The sequence below is a fragment of the Silene latifolia genome, chromosome 8 (genome assembly GCF_048544455.1).
Source record: "Silene latifolia isolate original U9 population chromosome 8, ASM4854445v1, whole genome shotgun sequence".
NCBI lineage: Eukaryota > Viridiplantae > Streptophyta > Magnoliopsida > Caryophyllales > Caryophyllaceae > Silene > Silene latifolia.
In genome coordinates this window covers 80,502,629-80,522,757 of record NC_133533.1, presented here as the reverse complement: position 1 = coordinate 80,522,757, position 20,129 = coordinate 80,502,629, and the positions used below count along the sequence as shown (strand labels likewise).

The following is a 20,129-nucleotide window of genomic DNA, read 5'->3' as shown; positions in this document are numbered from 1 at the left end:
TGCCAGATGTTACTCCGAATGCGCACTTCTGAGGATTGAGCCTCATGTTGTACTTTCGTAGCCTTAAGAATAATTTGCGAAGGTTCGCAATATGCCCCTCTCTATCCTTGGACTTGACAATCATGTCGTCTACGTATACTTCAACTTCTTTGTGCATCATGTCATGTAGGAGTGTAGTTGCGGTGCGTTGATATGTAGCTCCGGCGTTGATTAACCCAAACGGCATAACCGTATAGCAATAGGTTCCCCATTGAGTGACAAAGGCGGTCTTATGCATGTCTTCTATGACCATCTTGATTTGGTTGTAACCTGCGTACCCATCCATGAAGGATAGTAACGCGTGATCTGCGGTATTGTCCACCAATATGTCGATATGTGGTAGAGGAAAGTCATCTTTAGGACTTGCTTTGTTTAAGTCTCTAAAATCAACGCAAACACGGATTCTCCCATCCTTTTTGGGTACGGGTACTATGTTGTCTACCCAGTCAGAGTACTCGGAAACTTTGATGAACCCGGCTTTGAATTGCGTATCGACTTCTTCCTTAATCTTGAGAGCCCACTCTGTCCTCATTCGACGAAGCTTCTGTTTTACGGGCTTGAAACCTATCTTAATTGGGATTCTATGTTCGGCGATATCCCTGTCGATCCCTGGCATATCTTTGTAGGACCAAGCGAAAACGTCTTTGAACTCGTGTAGGAGGTCTATGAAACTGGCCCTTTCGGTGGGGCTCAAGGTAGTCCATATCCTAAGTTTTTGGGGTTCTAGTTCGGTTCCTACGTTGATGGGTTCAGTGTTCTCTATTACAGGTCCCCCTTCCCCCTCTTGTAGTATTTCCTTTGCTATGCAGGGAGGTATCTCAATTGAGTCTGGGTCTGGGTCCTCCTCAGTATCATCGTAAACAGAATTGCATTCAAGATAACACACAGAGTAAGCAGAACCTGATTTATTCATATTAAAGTTTGAGAAAAGTTGAAATAAAGAAGCCATCTGATCTGTGGTCAGCGGCGGTAAAGGGACAGTTGATGGGGCATTTCCCGAACTACTGTTACTATTTGAGACTAAGCTAGGAGAAACAAAGGGAATTGGGGTGACGACAGGAGGAGACTCCTTAGTGACTTCTCTAGACTCCGACTCTGACTCCGACTCTGACTCTGACTCGAATTCATCGTCTTCTGGTTCTCCCTTGAACATCTCTCCTTCTCCAGTGGTGAGCTTGAAGAGTCTTCCTTGATTGTTGGTCCACTTGATTGATTTTTTCCATCCTTTCTGCTGGTTCGCGTTTGTTTCTGTGATTAACGCGGTAGGGTTGAAGTGGTTGTCTTGAAGTATCATAGTAATGATCTCATCCTGCGCGGCTCTAACAAATCGATCTTCTCCAAATAGTAGACTAACAGCTTGTTCGTCTAAGCAAGGTGCTTGACGAGCTTTGACGGTAGGAACCGTTTCTGGAGGAATGAAGTAGTAATCGTGAAAGATCTCGATTCCGGCTAGCTTCCTTTCGAGATAATGCCAAGGTTCGGGAAATCCGTGAAAGAGTTCTAGACTTCCTTCCTTAACAAAGTATCCATTTAGGATAGGGAGATAGGGTCACAATTGGACTCCTACGTACTTATGGTTTTGAACTTGAGCAAGCATCTCGAGAACTTCCTCTTTAGTGGGTTTTTATCCTAGTCCAAGTGGTATCCTTTTTGAGTTGCCTTCCTTGTAGGGTGCGAAGGTGTTTCTTCGGACAGGGTTTAAAGGCATTCCAGGGAAGTATCCCTGGATTTGAGTATGTGGTTGACCACCAAGTTGGAGTAGGGATCGTAGTACAGGGGTGCCAATTCGCTTTCTATGACACTTATGCTTTGAAAGCCCCCAAGTTCATGTACTGGATCCGCAAGGACTTGATTATTTGACTTCTTTTCGATTATTGCCTTGATGGGCGACGAAGTGATCGTCACCACTTTGCCATTTAGTGGAATTTTGATCTTTTGGTGAAGGGTGTATGTTACCGCTTTGGAAGCGTGAATCCAAGGTCTTCCCAGAAGTATGTTGAAGGAAGCTTCGATGTCCACTATTTGGAAGTTAACCTTTCGCTCAATTGTCCCTGTGGCTATGGTTAGGTTAGCGAGTCCTACGACCTTTCGTCGTGTACCATCATATACACGGACACCTTGATTGGTAGGGGTCCAATCCGACTCTTTCATGCCTAGTTTGTATGCCGTTTTCAGGGGTATGACGTTGACCGCGGAGCCATCATCTACCAAGGTCATTGGCACATTCTTCTTTAAGCAAATGACGGTGATGTAAAGAGCCAAGTTGTGACTAGCGCCAAAGGGTGGCAAATCTTAAATCGAGAAAGTAATAGGATTACTTAGCTTCGGTGATTCTTGGAAGACCAAGTTGACTACATCGTCGGGTGTGGAGTTATGTGCTACATTTAGCTTGGACAAAGCTTGTAGTAAAGCTTGGCGATGTGGGAATGAGCTTGCTACTAATTGCCAGACTGAAAGATCAGCCTTTGTCTTCTGTAATTGTTTGAGCAAATGATCAGTAGAGTCATCTTCGTTATCATTTGGTGTGATAATGTTGGTTGGACCATTTTGAGTAGTAGTTTGATATGGACGCCCCGAACGAGTTAGGTAGTCCACATCTTGGTCTTCACCATTTTGGACTATTTCCTTGACTAGAGAGTGTTCAATGAGATACTCGTCTTCATTGTCGTCGGCCCATACTCCATTGATTGTAGCTAGTTCCCCCATTCTCATGATCTCGTCCTCTAATTGTGTGACTTGGTCGACTAGTTTATCAACCACGGCGACTATTTCTTGCATAGTGGCATTTTGAGAAAAGATTAATGGCGCATGTTCTTTGGGTGTCGCATTGGGGTCATGTAAAGTTGTCACCACATTTTCCAATTCCTAAACTTGCCTATCCACACTTCTTGCCCATGCGATGAAGTCGGCAATGGTAGAGGAAATGGTAGAGTAGAACCCTTCATTCTCGATCGCGTGGATCTTGTCTTCGACTGGAGAAATGAGGTGTGAACAATCTAAGGTAGATTCTTCACTTGTGATCATTAGAATTCCAAGAGGATTCTGAGTGTTGTTGGGCTTTCCTCCCGGCGGTATTGGTAGTCGACCATCCTCTATCATGTCTTGAAGCACATTTTTCAATTTATAGCATTTTTCTGTGTCATGTCCCTTACCCCTATGATATTCGCAGTATGAATTATCGTCCCAGAACTTGGATTTCTTTTCAGGTTCGGGTGTAGGTCCTACGGGTTGGAGTTTGCCTTGTTTCATTAGCCTTTTTAGAGCATTGGAGTAAGTGTCCCCAAGATTTGTGAATTTCCTTGGTGGGGCACTCTTCTTGGATGGCTCGAGGAGGTTAACTTCATCGGTCTTGCTAGTGGAGCCGTAACAACGACTTGTTGAGCCTTGATATCCTCGACCTACCGTTTTGGACAAGAGCCCTTTACGGATGTCATCTTCGATCATTACTATCGTGGAGTTGATTGAAGTTGCTTGTTTCAGGCATCTTGGAAACTGGATAAGAGATCGATGATGAATCGAAACACGATCGACCATTCTAGCACACTTACTAAGAAAGAAATGTTTTGACTCATGAAGTGGGTGTGTGCCACTTGTGTTAGTGAGCTTTTGAAGAAATGACAAGGTTTGAAAGATGTTGGTCCTAGTCAACTTTAGTGTAGTTGTAGGAGTGGACTCGAAGTGAGGTTTTGAAATGGGCTTGGGCCCGAAATTTGACTCGACAAATGGACAGAGTTTTGACTCGGTTTTGCGCTAATCATTGGCCTTTTTCGAAATTTACATTTTAAAAGGGTTTTGATTTTACAAAAATCGTCATGGTTTCGTTTAGAAATGGTGATCACGTAAGGTACAAACATTCATACAAGCATTATAACAGGATGTTGAGTGCATTTAAAAGGGTTTTGGTTTAAAGGGTGGGTTGCCATACCGAACAATCAAACTCGGGGTCTGTGGAGAGGCTCGTACCAAACAAGAGTAAGGCCGATTCCTAGTCCATTTCCTCAAGTAGTGAAAGCCCTTGATACAAACAGGAGTAAGCATCATGGTATGGTTGCCGTCAATCACTATCCATCCTTAGGCCCAAATATGAATTAGGACCGTTTAGACGGGACGATTGGTCGAATGGGTTGGGTTGGGCCTAGGAAGGCCGAATAAAACGGTCTAGGAAGACCGAGTTATGAAAACCGACAATTGTCTTGTACAAACTATTCCCTAACCTTGTTCAAGTTTCACCCTTTTGGCTACACATAAGTGTATTATCCCCAACGGAGTCGCCAAACTGTGGACATGGGCCACGGGGGCGCTTGGGAAATAAGCGTTTGCATTTGTGCAGTCGCCACCAATTTATTGTGGAAAATTGGAAACCGTTCGAATACCTCGCGCCATGTCAAGACACAAAGTAGTGGCATAGACACCAAGAATTCGTTACCCTTAGCATTCTATGTCTAGAATGACTCTCGTGGAGGCCAATGAACACGGATGTTCACAGAGATCTGGAGTAAGGGGTGAGGGTACGTATTAAGAAGCTCTTTTGATCGAACACCTAATCCCGCCTCGATAGCGGCCTCTACTAATGATTAGGGAAGATCGTCTATACTCGATATATCGTCGATTATATGCATGCAATGCAACATCCAATGTTTTAATCCTAGCATGTGAGAATTAGACTAAGTCGGTGAACAACTAATTTAGCATACAATTGGGTCAAATTGGGATTTAAGATTGATTATATGTGAAGGCATACAAATAATACAATAAAAGAAATACGATAAATACAATAAGGAAAATTACAATAATTACAATGGATTCAATTGATTTATGTCGAAAATACTTCCAAAATGGATAATTTGAGAAAGAAAGAATAAACAAATTAACGAACAGGAATTAGGAGATAATACGATTAATAGTTAATTAAATACGTAATTAATAAACTAGGTCAAGGCAGAAACGGGAGTTCAGAGATAGAAATCAACCTGGAGCAGTAGCAGAGTGCGCCCTCTAAAGAGGCGCGCGATTCTTTGCGTCTGTTCCAAGGGTGAGTTCTGGCTGTGAAGCCGGAACTGCAAATCGTTAATGTTAATTGGTGATTTTAAGGATTAATTATGATATTCGACTCGGATGAAAGTGATTTAATGGATTAATTACATGCGAATGACTCATAAAAGCAATAAAACATGGATGAAACGAATGCAAACAAATTAATTACATGATTAAAAGATTGATTAATGACATGGGTGAACTAAATAGGTTAAAGATGACAAATTAATGACGAATATGACAATAGACAGATGGAAATATATCAACGGTCGAATTACAGAAACTCAATATGAACAAATCGAATTTCTACAACCCGGATTGATTTTAATGACGAAAAACCCGCAAATATTGATTATAAGGTATTTAAGGTCAGAATTTAACGATGAATTATATGCATTAATGATGATGAATAATATACATATGAAATTATTATGCTATTATGTCAAAGAATTGAAAACAAACGAAAAACAAATTATGAAAAACAAATTGACAGAGGACGAAGGAAGAAGAAAGGAAGCAGGAACTGCGGCAGCCTCACGAAGAGGCGCAGCAGTTGCTGCGTCCCTTCGAAGAGGCGCAGCAGTTGCTGCGGCCTTTCTCGATGGTCACCTTCTGGTAATCCGTAAAAAGGGTTTTAAAGCATGGTTTTAGAAATCGGTTTTAGAAGTATTTTCGACATAAACCTTACATTAATAATACAAAAGGTAAATAACAATAAATAAAATAGGGATTTACACCCTCAGACTTACATGTTTGACGAAACGAGATGAACTAAGTTTACGATTAGTGATGCTCGACTCGAATGTAACGAAAGTGCCCTCGTAAGAGGAAAACGGTTAAGATTAATTAAGTTGAATTATGTGGAGTTGGTCAAATTGGTCGGTCATTCAAACGAGGCTGGTACTCAGAAGAATCCGAGCTTACGTGGTCGAATGTTCAAGCACGTAGACGCCAAAAAGTAAGAACGTTGTCTAGAATGCAAAGGGAGAAGAGAAGGGCGGACACTCGCATGAGAAATATGAGGAGCGAAGGCTCCTATTTATACTAATCACGTGAAGGAATAGGGTTTTCGGAGAAACTTTGGAAGTGAATCTCGAAAAGATATGAAAAGATACGAAAAATACGCAGAACAGGACTTGGGAAGAGGCGCAGCAGTCACTGTGTCTCTTGGAAGAGGTGCAACACTTGCTGCGTTTGTTCCCAAGTGGTTTCCTCCTGCGGAAGAAAGATTTCCGTGTTTGGTTTATGAAATGACGGAATAATTTGGTTTTCCTTAATATTTTGTATGAATATTACGGGAAATTGTTTACCAAAGACTAAAAGATTGCGAAAGATTTATAAAATATGGAATAGAAATATCCGGAACATTCCAGAACATTCTGACTCGGGATTTAGCGGTTATCAGAAAATGAAGACGGTTTTAGACCCGGGCTCCAAATGTACTCTAATTACTGTCAAAACGACCGTATCGCCGCGTAGATGACAACTAAGAGGTAGACATCAGTGTTTGAGCAATTACTTGATGATAAACTTACGAACTGTCATAAATCGTTCCGCGTACCAAACATGCGGCCCAATCATCACCGGGTGGTTTGCGGGAGGTGCAGAAATGAGGTATCTACAAACTGTAACAGCAGAAACAACAACATTAATCAACAATTTCAACAACAGCATCCACATCTAATAATAAGATCAAGAAAATAAGACAACAACAACAGCATGCATACTGCATATCTACAGGATTTACCATGCCAAATTTGGGAATCTTTAACAATGACCATTGCTTTTATTGGCTTTCTAAAGCTACCAAAAGCTAAAGACAACATACATACACTCCAACAACACATCTAAAACTTGCTATAAATTCAAAAAAGAGGCATCCCATTAGCTCAGTATCCATTAGCTCCCCACAACTCACAAATAAACCATCAAATTACTGGTCTGAAAATGACTCAAAATGTGGGGAGCTAATGGTTTATTTGTGAGTTGTGGGGAGCTAATGGATCACTGTGTCCTGATGAATGCCCCAGGCCACATAGATATAGACAATGGAAAATTTGCTGCCAAAAGCTTTAATCCTTTGAGGAATAAGCTTATTGAGCTGGGATACTCGTCAGCAAAATTAAGCCACAATGGGGGCCATGGGGATTCAAAGGGAGTCTACTCATTCAGTTTAGAACATTACTTGTACATGCAGAATCAGCATTTAAGCTTGACATGATGTTTCAACTCAGAGGCCATGGCAGGAACGACTGGAATGCTCCGAATAGATCAACACTCGAACCATGCCTCTGGGTAGCCACAGACGAGGATGCCGAGCTTCTTGAAGAATACCGTGGACTATGTCCAAGTGCCGTATGCGACCATCTTTGATGGGCGCAGTCGGCCAGGTCGAAAAGCGTCGATGCCTACAACCAGGTTGTGGCTGTTTTCCAAGCAATGTACCCCTAAAATCCCTACAAAATGTGTCTGTGTCTGTGGCTGAAACTTCTAAGCAATGTCGTGTGTTATTTGTTGAGTGTCAAACTGTGTGTGTCTGTATCTGCCTATCATAAGCAGTGTCGTGAGCCTGTATGAAAAGGCAACTTAAATAAAGGTAATGTGTAACCCTGTGGTCTTGTAAGATTTACAGTACTGTTGTATAAGTAGCGTCGAGAGTATCAGTGCTTTACGTTTGTATTAAATATGCAGTTCCTAAATGCAAATCTGTTCAGTGGAGATAGTTATTTAAAAAAAAAACTAAAAGGAAGATATTTATTTTTAAAAAATAAAAATAAAAATAAAAGCTAATAACTTACATTATAGACCATCTCAGGATCGGGGACGTTTCTTGGATGTCATAGTTTCTTCATTAACCCAAATACCTTCACCATGGTCATCACGCATATAGATGCTTTCAGTGTCCTCATGATCAGTGTCAACATCGTCGAAATAAGATACAGTGGTAGAGTGATCCATTCCCTCAAAAACGACATCCTAATCATCATCACCATTATCGGATGCGCTACTCTTTCTACTCCTTATAGACAGTATAACAGACCACTTCTTATCCATAGGATTGGTGACATAGAACACTTGTTTAGCTTGGGATGCCATTATGAAAGGATCATCCTTATTATTGCCAACCTTACCCAGATTGACCAACGTAAATCCCATCTTATCCTTTCGGACACAGTGGATGTTGTTATCAACCCAGTTACATTGAAACAAAGGCATTGTGAAATCAATGTAATCTAATACCAATATTTCTTAAATAACACCATAATAAAGGCATTTTTCCCAAATAGGCTTTTTATCTTTTGAAGTAGCAAAGTGCATTGCCTCAAATTCAGAACTCACACCACTATTTTGCATTATGCTCAACTCATCTTGCTCGCGGGTGTAAAAAGTATATCCATTAATGGCAAAACTGCTGTAAAAGGTGACCCTGGCATTTGGACCTAAACCAAGACGTAGTAACCTAGGAGAGATGTCATCACCAGTTTGATTCGTATACTCTAAGACAATATTCCTAAACCACTCTCCAAACGTCTTCGTATGCTCGTTTGCAATCCACTTCTCGGTCTTGTTTGGGTGATCGTATTTGAGCTCATCTTTGTATTATTGAATATAAGGTTTCACCTCATCTTCGTTGTTTAGCACATACATATGTGCTAAATGCAACATTTCACGTGTCACAATTTTTTCAACCCGGCCCCTAATACCTTTTCTGGTCATCCAGTCACTATGACGATTCTTAGGAATGCCAATCAACTCCTCAGGGGAGAGATGAGCGTAACAATATGAAAGAGCTTCGTCTAAAATAGCGCGTTCAGCAATACAACTTTCCGGACGATACCGATTAGATGTATAGTTCTTGTAGACTTTCATCAATCTTTCGAAAGGATACTGGTATCTCAAGTACACGGGCCCAAGGTACAAAATCTCCCTAACCAAGTGAATGGTCAGATGAATCATGATAGTGAAGAAAGAGGGTGGAAAATACATTTCCAACTGACAAAGAGAGGTTACAACGAGGTCCTGCAATGAATCCGCGTCATCGGGATCGATGACTTTCTCGCATATGGACTGGAAGAAGAGACATAATCTAGTTATAGCATATCTTACCTTTTCAGGTAAAATGGAACGAATAGCCACTGGTAGTAATTGTTGCATCAAAGTGTGACAATCATGTGACTTTAACCCGGTGAGTTTTAGGCCTTTCATTGACACTAAGCTTTTGATGTTCGACGAATAACCATGTGGCACTTTAATTCCATTTAAGCATGCACAAAACTCTTTTTTCTCATTCCGTGAAAGGGTATAAGCTGCTGGCGGTAAAAATGTACGATTACCTCTCTTCTGTGGTGACAACTCTAGCCTAATACCCATCATTTTCATATCTTCCCTAGCTGCGGCGTTATCCTTTGTTTTACCGGGAACATTCAGAAGGGTATTGATAATATTATCACAGACATTTTTCTCAATGTGCATGAAATCGAGGCAATGCCTGACCTCCAGGTCAGGCCAATATGGAAGTTTATCAAAAAAAATATGGATCTTTTCTTATACCCACGAGTAGACAATTTAGAGCCGCTCTTCTTCCCATGATCTATCTCAATATGCTTTAGTTTCTGATAAACTTCATGCCCACTCAAAATTCTAGGAGGTTGACGAAGTTCTTGTCTTCCATTGAATGCTTTCTACATCTTGCGATAACAATGGTCATGATACAAGAACCTCCTATTTCCCATATACACATACTCACGAGAAGACTTCAAGTATTCAGGCTCGATATCCTCCCCACACAATGGACAAGCCTCTTTCCCATGAACTGTGTGCCCAGAAAGGTCGCCATAAGCCGGATAGTCAGATATTGTACACAATAACATCGCTCTCAAATTGAAAGTTTCGTTCTTATATGCATCAAATACTTCTATCCCACTATCCCACAACATTCGCAAATCATCTAGAAGAGGTTCCAAATAGACATCTATATCATTTCTAGGTTGTTTAGGGCCGGAAATTAACAACGACAACATCAAATACTTTCTTTTCATGCACACATATGGTGGTAAGTTATAAATATCCAACACTACTGGCCAAGTACTATATTGGCTACTCATGTTTCCGTGTGGGTTCATTCCATCAGTGGACAGCGCTAGACGTAAGTTTCTAGGTTCATTGCCGAACTCGGGATACTTAGCGTCGAACGATTTCCATTGCATACCATCTGCCGGGTGTCTTAGCTTTCCATCATTTATTCTTCCAGTTTCATGCCAAGTTAACATTTTTGAATCATCGGGATTCGCATAAATCCTTATGAATCTTGGTATCACTGGAAAATACTACAACACCTTAGCCGGGATCCCTTCCTTATCCTTATAACGCCACTCCAAACATTTAGGGCAATTGGTTAAGTTTTGATATAATTTCCGATACAATATGCAATCATTTGGACATGCATGTATTATCTCATATTTCATACCCACTCCTTTTATTAGTTTTTTAGCCTCATATGTCTTAACAGGTAGAACATTACCATCTGGAAGCAACTCCTTTATCAAGGCTAAAAAAACTAGTGAAACACGTGTCACTCACCCCATTTGCCCCCTTGATATTATACAACTTCACCACAGCCGACATTTTTGTGAACTTACAACCAGGATACAGAGGTGCTTCAGACTCACACAACTTCTCATACATGTTGTTAAGGTCATTCCAATTAATAGTGTCATCACCTACATCTTGAAAAGCATTCGACTCATCATTATTCTCTTCATTATCTATAGACCCAACATTCAACTTGTCTGCTTCCAACTCTTCCAACTCAAAAAACTCGGCAAACTCAGGATCATCAGTTAGCCTTTCGTATACCTCAACATCATCTTCTTCAAAGCTATTCTCGTCCTCTAATGGTTCCCCATGAAAAATCCAACGTGTATAGGATCGACTAAATCTCCACTTTTCTAGGTGTATTTTAACGTCCGGAAAAGCCATATACCTAATATTACCACATCTTTCACAAGGACATGGAATACTAGAAGAACCTTTCAAATTGTTCGCAACAACTTCATAAAATTCAGCTAAACCATCCTTATAGTTGGGGTCACTCATATTTGCAGCAATCATCCAAGTTCGAGTCATTTTTCTACATTCGTAATATATATGCAACTAATTCAGAAAATCCAATAATAGGCAAACAAATAAACGAAATTCAGGAAATCAATTAAGCTAAATTATCAACAAATTAGATAATAACCCAACAAATTCACAAATTCAAAAATAATCGACATTCATAGGCCAGGAAATTGAACAATCCTATGTCTATATATAACTTGAAAATCTTAATAAGAAATAGTTAATAAGCTAAGAAACATATATACCTGATTGATAAACACGATGAGAGAGAGAAGACGGTGACAACAGTGACGGAGATGAAGACAGAGAGAGACGATCAGGGAGGAATGGAGGATGATATTTGTGTAGCAGTATTAGCTTGTGTTTGTGTTTTGTAGCGTATAGCAGAATAAATCGATCTGTTGTTCTTTATATCTTCATAACTTCAATAACAACGGTTATTGCGTCTACAACCGTTGTTAAAACCTAATAACAACGGATTCTAATATAACCGTTGTAATTACTATTCACTAATTTTGCGCCAAATTATTAACAACGGTTATAATGTATTACAGAGTAAACTGTTGTTATTAGTTTTTATATTAACAACGGTTGTGCAAGTTTGACCCGTTGTTAAAACCAATAACAACGGTTAACAACACATAACCGTTGTAATTAAGTTTTGTAAAATTCGCGCCATCCATTCTACAACGTCTTATAGTGATTTTCGTGAATAAGCGTTGTTAAAGGGCCGTTGTGGTTGCCTGGATTTGTAGTAGTGGGGTTTTTTTATTTTAAGAGAATTTCCTCTCTCTAGGTTTTTAGAGAGAGAGAGTTATTTTTTTTATCAGATTGGAACTGCATATGTATTAATCATAGAAAAGATTCGCCAGAGAGAGAGAGTTATTTTTTTTATCCGATTGGAACTGCATATGTATTAATCATAGAAAAGATTCGCCATCAAATTGCCAACTGAGACATAATAAATATTATTTTCTTTTATTAATGAGCCATTTAATCCTCTTCCCGGCCCCAGAAAGCTTTCGTTCTTCGGAAACTTACACCAGTTCGACTTCTTATCACCTCACATATGCTTGGCCAAGCTAGCCAAGACATACGGTCCAGTCTTAAGTCTTCAATTTGGGTCCATACCAGTGGTTGTGGTTCAGTCGGCCGAGTTAGCTAAAGAGGTCCTTCAAACACAAGACCTCAACTTCTGTAGTAGACCACCTATGTTTGGACCGCGAAAGCTTAGCTATGATGGGTTAGACATTGCTTTTAGCCCTTATAGTGACTACTTTAAGAAAATGAAGAAGTTAAGTGTTGTTCATCTTTTGAACACCAAGAGGGTCCAACAAGAGATTTTAAGGCTGTAAAACAAGATTTATCCCTTTCGACAATTGTTAACTTGAATGAATTGGTTATGAGTTTTTCTTGTTCCAATATATGCAGGATGACCTTTGGCAAAAGGTATGGAATTTCATTACATGTAGAACCCGATTTGACCTATCTCTTTACCAATATCCTCGTCTCAGAAGCTTGTACCCGAGTCCAAGTAAACAGACAGATCTTAGAGTGTTTCTTGTAAAACCCGATATATAAAATTTTTTAAATTGTTTAATCACTTATATAGAAACCTTAGATATCGTGTTTTGCTAAGTTAGAGAGAGAAACGCGATAAAAAAATCTCGCAAACGCGATAACACACCCCTTAACCTAAGCTTTCTGCTCCACCGCCCACATCTGCCCCTCTTTCTTCCCCTACCAAATCGTCGAAGATGGGTCTGTCTCTTGGCCTGTCTCCGGCGATTCGTCACATCTCATACCTTAAAACCCCCAAAATCAATTTTATTTCTGCGCCCTTCCAGTCCGCTGGCCGCTCCTTCGCCATTGTTCTATCGCCGGGAAGGGGTCCGTCCTGGTCTATCTCCGGTGACTTTTTGTCTTTCATTCTTATTACTCCTTCACCTCTGCCAGATCTTTCTTTCTTCGTTTTGATTTTGCCCGTTTCTTAGAGGCGGTCGGGTCGAGTTTTTTTTGGTGGTTCTGATTTTATTGGTGGCTCTCGGTTCTTGGTGATGGTCGGTAATGACCATCGTCTGTCTGGGGTCTTGATTGCGATCGACACCGGTTTGGGTTGTGTTTGACAACGTTTTCTGATAGCTTCTGGTTGACAAGATTGTGTCCATCTTTGTATATGTTTTGGTTGTTGGCACAGATGGACTTGAGACGTTATCACGCTTTTTGTGTCCTTTTCGTGATTGCTCTTTCTTTTCTTAAATGGTCACTAAAAACCATCGTCTGTCTGGTGTGGATCCCTCCTTGACGTTCCCGTCCCTCTGGCTCCTTGTCCTGTCGCTGCCTTTTTCGCTGTCAATCCACGGGTGATCCCCCCATTCGCCCCACCCCTGGTTTGATTGCCCTGTCTTGAATTTGTGTGTATGTATTGATGAGTCTTAACTCATCTGTTTGTGTTGCTACTTTCTAAGTGGCGGCCTTTTGGGTCCGATACGGTGATCCCCCCATTTCCCCCACCTGTCGTTCCCTCGTCTTTTTCCTTAGCGTCTCTGTGATATCTTGTTGTGTGTTTGGCGGTGGTCCTGGGAGGTGTCCCTTGGTGCTTCGAGTGTCTTTGTGGTGTCTTTTTCTGCCTCGTTGTCTTGTTGGTGGACCTTCATCTCTTGTTCCTGGTGGTTGAAGTGTTTCCTTATTGTCTCGGTGTCCGTTGCGTAGTCTCGTGCCTCCTGTCTTGTTGTTTGGCAACCTTGGTTTAAGTGGTTGCTGTTGGTTTTGGTTTCTTGGTGGTCGTCGGATCCCGTCTCTATCTTTTCAGATTGGTGTGTCTGGGTGTAGTGGTGCAGTGGTGTAGTGGTTCCCGGTGTGGTTAGTGTAGTTCTGTTTTGGACTCTTCGGTTCGGTTGGACTGTTTGGAGGTGGTGCTTGTATGGTTTCGTTTGTTGGGTTTCCGTATGAAATGTGCTTGGTAGGGTGAAGTCGGGGTTTGGCATTGTTGTTGGGTGGCCCGGATGCGGTGGTATTAATCTCATTATTCTCGATGAAAGGTTTGGCTTGGAATTGTAGGGGTCTTAAGGATCCTCTTGCCCCTACAATCCCTAAAATTAGAGCAATATGTAGGTCTTTTAATAATAATTTAGATTTCATCTTCCTTTCTGAAACCAAGTGTGATGTACGATCCGTGGATGTTCTTTTGCGCCCTATGGGTTTTCTTCAGTCAGCCGGGTGTGATGCTGTCGGTTCAAAGGGGGGGTTATGGGTTGGCTGGAAAAGTAGTTGCAAGTTAGTATGTGTCTTTTCCAGTTGCAATCTTCTTATCCTCCAGGTTAATCAGTGTAAAGGCAGATTATGGTATTTGTGTTGTGTTTATGGCGAGCCTGATCATTCAAAGAGGGGTGCTGTTTGGGAAACTTTTACCTGTCATCTTAATTCCCTAGACAAACCTTTCTTACTTATTGGTGATTTCAACCAAGTTGAGTTCTCTTCTGATAAATTAGGTGGCAGTGATAATTTGATTAGAGGAGCAAACTTGTTCTCTTACTGGAAGAATACCCATTGTCTCATGGATATCCTTTTTAAGGGACCCAGATTCACTTGGTGTAATAATAGGGAGAGTCCACATCGGATATACGAAAGACTTGATAAGGGCTTTGCTTCCAATGATTGGCTTTCCCTATTCCCAAATACTTTTATCAAACACTTGCCTATTCAAATATCGGATCACGCACCTATTATCCTTGATACAAATATGATTTTCAATACCAAGAAGAAAGTTTACAGACTAGAGACTTGGTGTTTTGATCATGCCGATTGTTCTGGTTTGGTCAAAGAAAGCTGGGAAAGAAAAGATAATGGTGATGCTTCGCATATCCTTTTGTCAAAATTACGTCGTATAAATAATGCTTTCAGAGTTTGGGCTTGAAACAAAAAAGATGAATGGGGGCTAAAGTGGAGTGAATTTGATCAGGATCTTGAGTTCTATCTTTTGGACATTGAAAATGGTGGTGATACTCTTAATTACGAAGCTTGTCACAAAAAGCTTATGGAATTCTCTCTTGCTGCCGGCACTTATTGGCGTCAACGCGCCAAACTGAAATGGAATTGTGAGGGTGACACGTGCATCAAATATGTTTTCAATTGGGTTAAAGGACGTTCCGGTGCTAATCTTATCTTGGGTATTAAGAAGGAGACTAATGAATGGACGTTTGATATGAAGGAGATTGGTGGTTTGTTTCACACACACTTCTCCACTATCTTTAATTCTGAAGCTGAGCCTGAGTTCTTTGAAGATTACCTAAATAACTACGGTTACTTATTTGATAATCTTAAGCGAAAAGTGGGCATGGAGGAGAGAGCTAAGTTGGGCCGTGTATATTCGAAAAAAGAAGTACGCCAGGCTGTTTTCCAACTGGGACCTTTAAAATCACCAGGTCCTGACGGTATACCAGTGGCGTTCTACCAGAAGTATTGGTCTATTGTTAAGAGTGATGTTATTAATGGTGCTCTCAATATTCTCAATTCGGGTAACGTGCTTAATGATTTTAATAAAACCTTTATTGTCCTTATTCCGAAAAATGATTGCCCCGAGAGAGTTGGAGATTTTCGGCCGATCAGCCTCTGTAATGTTATTATGAAAGTGGCTACAAAGTGTATTGCTAATAGATTAAAAGGGGTTATGGATGATCTTATTAGTCCATTTCAAAGTGCTTTTGTCCCAATAGAAGTATTGCAGATAATATTGTCATTGCCCAAGAAGTTCTCCATGTTATCAATCACCGGAGCAACGGTAAGAAGAGTATGATGGCATTAAAAGCAGATATGAGTAAAGCCTATGATCGACTCAACTGGAATTTCATAAGAGGGGTGCTCTCTTACTTAAATTTGCCGGATTCTATGATCCATCTTATTATGAGCTCTATTGAATATGTTACTTATGAAATTCTGCTTAATGGTGCACCTATGGAAAAAGTTAAGCCTTGTTGTGGGATTAGGCAAGGTGATCCATTATCTCCTTATATTTTCGCGCTTTGCACATAAGTCCTATCTCAAATGCTGATCTACGCCCAGGATGGCAACCTCATTAAGGGTATCAAAATATGTAAGAAAGGACCAGAAATCTCCCATCTTTTGTTTGCGGATGATTCACTCTTCTTTATTCGTGGTGACTATGGGGATTTGGACTTTCTTATGAATATTATCGACGAATATTGTGTCGCCTCTGGGCAACGCCTTAATAAAGATAAGTCTTCTATTCTTTTCAGTCCAAACTGCTCTCTTTTGACGGTAAAGAAGTGCTTGACTGAGTATAAATTTGATCCTAAGAATGATCTTGGCAACTATCTTGGCTTACCAACGAGGATTGGGTCTTCTAAGAGGGATTTTTTTAAATTCCTTATAGACAAAACTAAGCGAAGGCTTTCGTCCTGGAATAATATTCTTCTCTCTTCGGCTGGGAAATTGACTCTTATTCGTTCTGTTCTTTCTTCACTATCTCTCTTCTCTCTATCGGTATTTCGAATACCGGTAAGTGTAACATCAAAACTTCAGTCTTTGATGGTGCATTTTTGGTGGAGTGGAACTAGAACTAATAAGTCTATTCATTGGTGTAGTAAAGACTTCCTTAGTAGGCCTGTGGGAGAAGGGGGTCTTGGTCTTCGCAACATTGGATGTTTTAACCAAGCCCTTCTTGCAAAGTCTGCTTGGAGAATTTTAAATGTTCCGGGAAGCCTAATTAGTAAAGTTATTGGTCCTAAGCTGGGTACTCAAGATGATATTTTATTCCAGAATCGTTGGAAGGCCCCACAGGCGTCGTCATGGGCTCTTAAAAGTCTTGTATGGGGTTCCGATCTTATCTACAACAATATTGTTTGGACTATTGGCTCGTCTTCTCGTCTTAATGCTTGGAAGAGTAAATGGATAGAGGGGTATAGTCTTCAGGATCTTTGCGGAGATCTTATTGATGCTCCTACTGATTTCACGCTCCTGGTTGGTGACCTTCATGATAATCATAGGAGATGGGATCTCTCCTCTCTCAATTTCGATCCGGGTGAGGAAGTTTCAAAGAAAATCCTGGAACCTATATCCCGTCTTATCCTTCGAATGACTCTTTCTATTGGAAGTTTTCTAAACATGGTGATTTCACTGTCAAGTCGGGATACTATGTTGCTGCTATGACCTTGTCTAAGGGGTATACCTCGATTGCTGATCGCTCTAGAATGTCTACAACCATTGTTGCGTTTTGAAAATCAAAGCTCTGGAAGTTGCCTATTTCTAGCAAACTACGTGTGTTTTTATGGAAATTTATGGCTAATTCCCTTCCCGTGGGTTCTGAATTCCTCAAACGAAATTTGAATTGGCGCTCCTCCTGTTCTCTTTGCGATGGCTTATCTCCTTGTGTGGAATATATTTCTCACCTCTTCAGAGATTGTAGATTTGCAAAGGCTTTATGGTTTGGCTGCCCTTTAGGACTTAGAATCACGGGAGGGGTGAATATTGATGTTAGGGTGTGGATCATTAACTGGGTTACTTATTTTTTAAATGGTCCAGATCCTAACTCCCTCCTCTATCTCCTTATCGCTACTCTCTGGAGAATTTGGTGTTGTAGGAATGATATGGTTTTCAAGAACCGTCGCCCTTGGCCTATGGGTGCTCTCACTTCTATCCTTGGTGACATTCACTGTATGAATGAGGTTGCGTGCAGTAAGGACGCTAGCTTTTCTCAAGCGCCTTTGTTGGACTTCTCTCCTGAATTTGAATTAGCAAAGAGGATTAGAAACTCTTTTCCCTCTTGGATTGTTGGTGGACCTGTGTGCGGAAATGTTTGCACTGTCAAGTGTGATGCTGCTTGGAGGGCTGATAGAAGTTCTGGCATGGGGTGGTGCTTGTTGGATGATAATGGGACCTTAAGGAACTCTGCTCACGCTCGCTCGTTTGCTTCCTCTGCCCTGCAGGCCGAAGGACAGGCTGCTATCATGGCGCTAAAATGGGCCTTGAACGAAGGATTTCTTCATGTTAGACTGATCACAGATTGTCTTATCTTAGTTATGCAGGTTGCTGGAGCGGAGAAGGCGATTGCGTCTATTAATTGCATTATCCAGGATATTAAGTCTATTGCGTCTCGTTTTCACTGTTGCTCTCTTAGTTTTTGTCCTAGGGGAGTGAATAAGATAGCTCATAATCTTGCTCAGGAAGCTCTTTTGTAAGCTATGTTATTTGGTGCTGTCAAAAAAAAAAATATATATAGAAACCTTAGCATTACCTTTGCTTTATCTGTGATCTTTGTTGGGATTTTGTCAGATTTCTCAGTGCTTGTTGTCAGCTCCTTAGGCAAGTCGTAATATGGTTGGGTGTATATTTGTATTCATTAGGTACGATGAGGAAGAAGGGCGTAAAAGCAGATTCCATACCCTCCTAAATGAGGCTCAAGCGTCATTCGCGGCCTTCTATTTTTCGGATTATTTCCCTTTAATTGGATGGATTGACAATTTATGTGGACAGTCCTCAAGGCTTGAGAGAATATTCAAGGACTTGGATATGTTCTATGAAGAACTTGTCGATGACCATCTTGATCCGAACCGGACTAATAAACTCAACCAAGAGGATTTCATCGACGTCCTACTTCAGCTCCAGAAATAGCATTGCTTCACATTTGATCTCTCTATGAACCACATTAAAGCATTGTTAATGGTAATTTCAACCCAATTTTATCAAGTACTCCTTCCGTCCCGGTCATTTATTTAGCTTTTGCTTTTGGCATAAAAACCAAGGAAAAGAGTAAGGGACCATTTGTGGGGGTAGTTAATGAATGACAAGTGGACAATAGTGCGATTAGATGATCAAATTACTAAAATGAACCTTCCAAATATAGATAGATAAACAAATGAATGAGATATCCTAAAATGAAACGAGTAAACAAATGACCGGGACGGAAGGAGAGGTAGATGAATTATTATGCTTAGTTCATAATAAGTTTTCAATCATATACACTCACATTAATATACCAGTACCTCCTAATGCTTCTAGGCTCCAGCGTTAGAGCGTATATGTAGACGTTCAGATGTCCGCAAGACCGCAACCTCTCTAATTCACACTGTAGACTACGGAGGGAGAAGTAGACTCCATAGTGAGGTTGTTTCCAATTTCGTACATGTGTTAGATATGGAGAACCTCCCAGGTATAAATTATGCACAAGAAAACACTTTGTACATGCGTCGGATACATATACGGATTATTTATTTATTATTTAGATCCACCATACTTTATACATTATCCATTAGGCCACCTCAGACTCTACTTTCTCTACTTTTCCACCTCACTTTTTTTGTTGTACAAAAGAAATGACACATGGTATCCACTAATTGGATAATTTCTAATCATAGTGGGGTCAAGAATCATCCAAAGTCTTAAATTGAGTCTTGAATTTCCAAGGCTCAAGATTAAGGTAAAATTATTGGTAATCTTTAGTGAGTCTTGTCTCAAGACTTATCAAAGTTTTGTTTCAAGACTAGCAATAATCTTACCCCGACTCAATTTAAACTCTCTGCACGACATAACAGGACATAGTAGTCCTGATCAGGACTTAGAGTTGTCCTTAAGCACATGATAAATCTCATTTATCACAAGTTTATCCACTTTAACCCATGAAATAGATAATCCGATTATATGAGCATACACTCCGCACCATAAACCTCATACATATGTGATAACTTGCTGACCACTCATATCAAACCATAAACCCTTTTTATAAAGTTGACAGTTCTAACATACTCGAAATTTAGGAGACAAATCTCATGCCGTAAACACGGCCAGAAAGTTACAGAGGGGTATCTTGTGATAAACTTGTTATTGTTGTTATTTTGAGAATTTTGTTCTAAAAAGGTGGCTCCAAAATCCAATTCACTCTCATTCTTACTTTCAAGAATTGTTGCATATTAGAGCCTAGA

At 40.5% G+C, this 20,129-nt stretch overlaps 1 protein-coding gene across 1 annotated transcript; it reads left to right on the top strand.

Moving 5' to 3' along the window:
* Window positions 1–14,227: 14,227 nt before the first annotated feature.
* On the top strand, window positions 14,228–15,109 carry LOC141595421 (uncharacterized). Its single transcript, XM_074415385.1, has one exon. It carries the CDS (start codon window positions 14,228–14,230, stop codon window positions 15,107–15,109), a length of 882 nt encoding a protein of 293 aa, XP_074271486.1.
* Window positions 15,110–20,129: the final 5,020 nt, after the last annotated feature.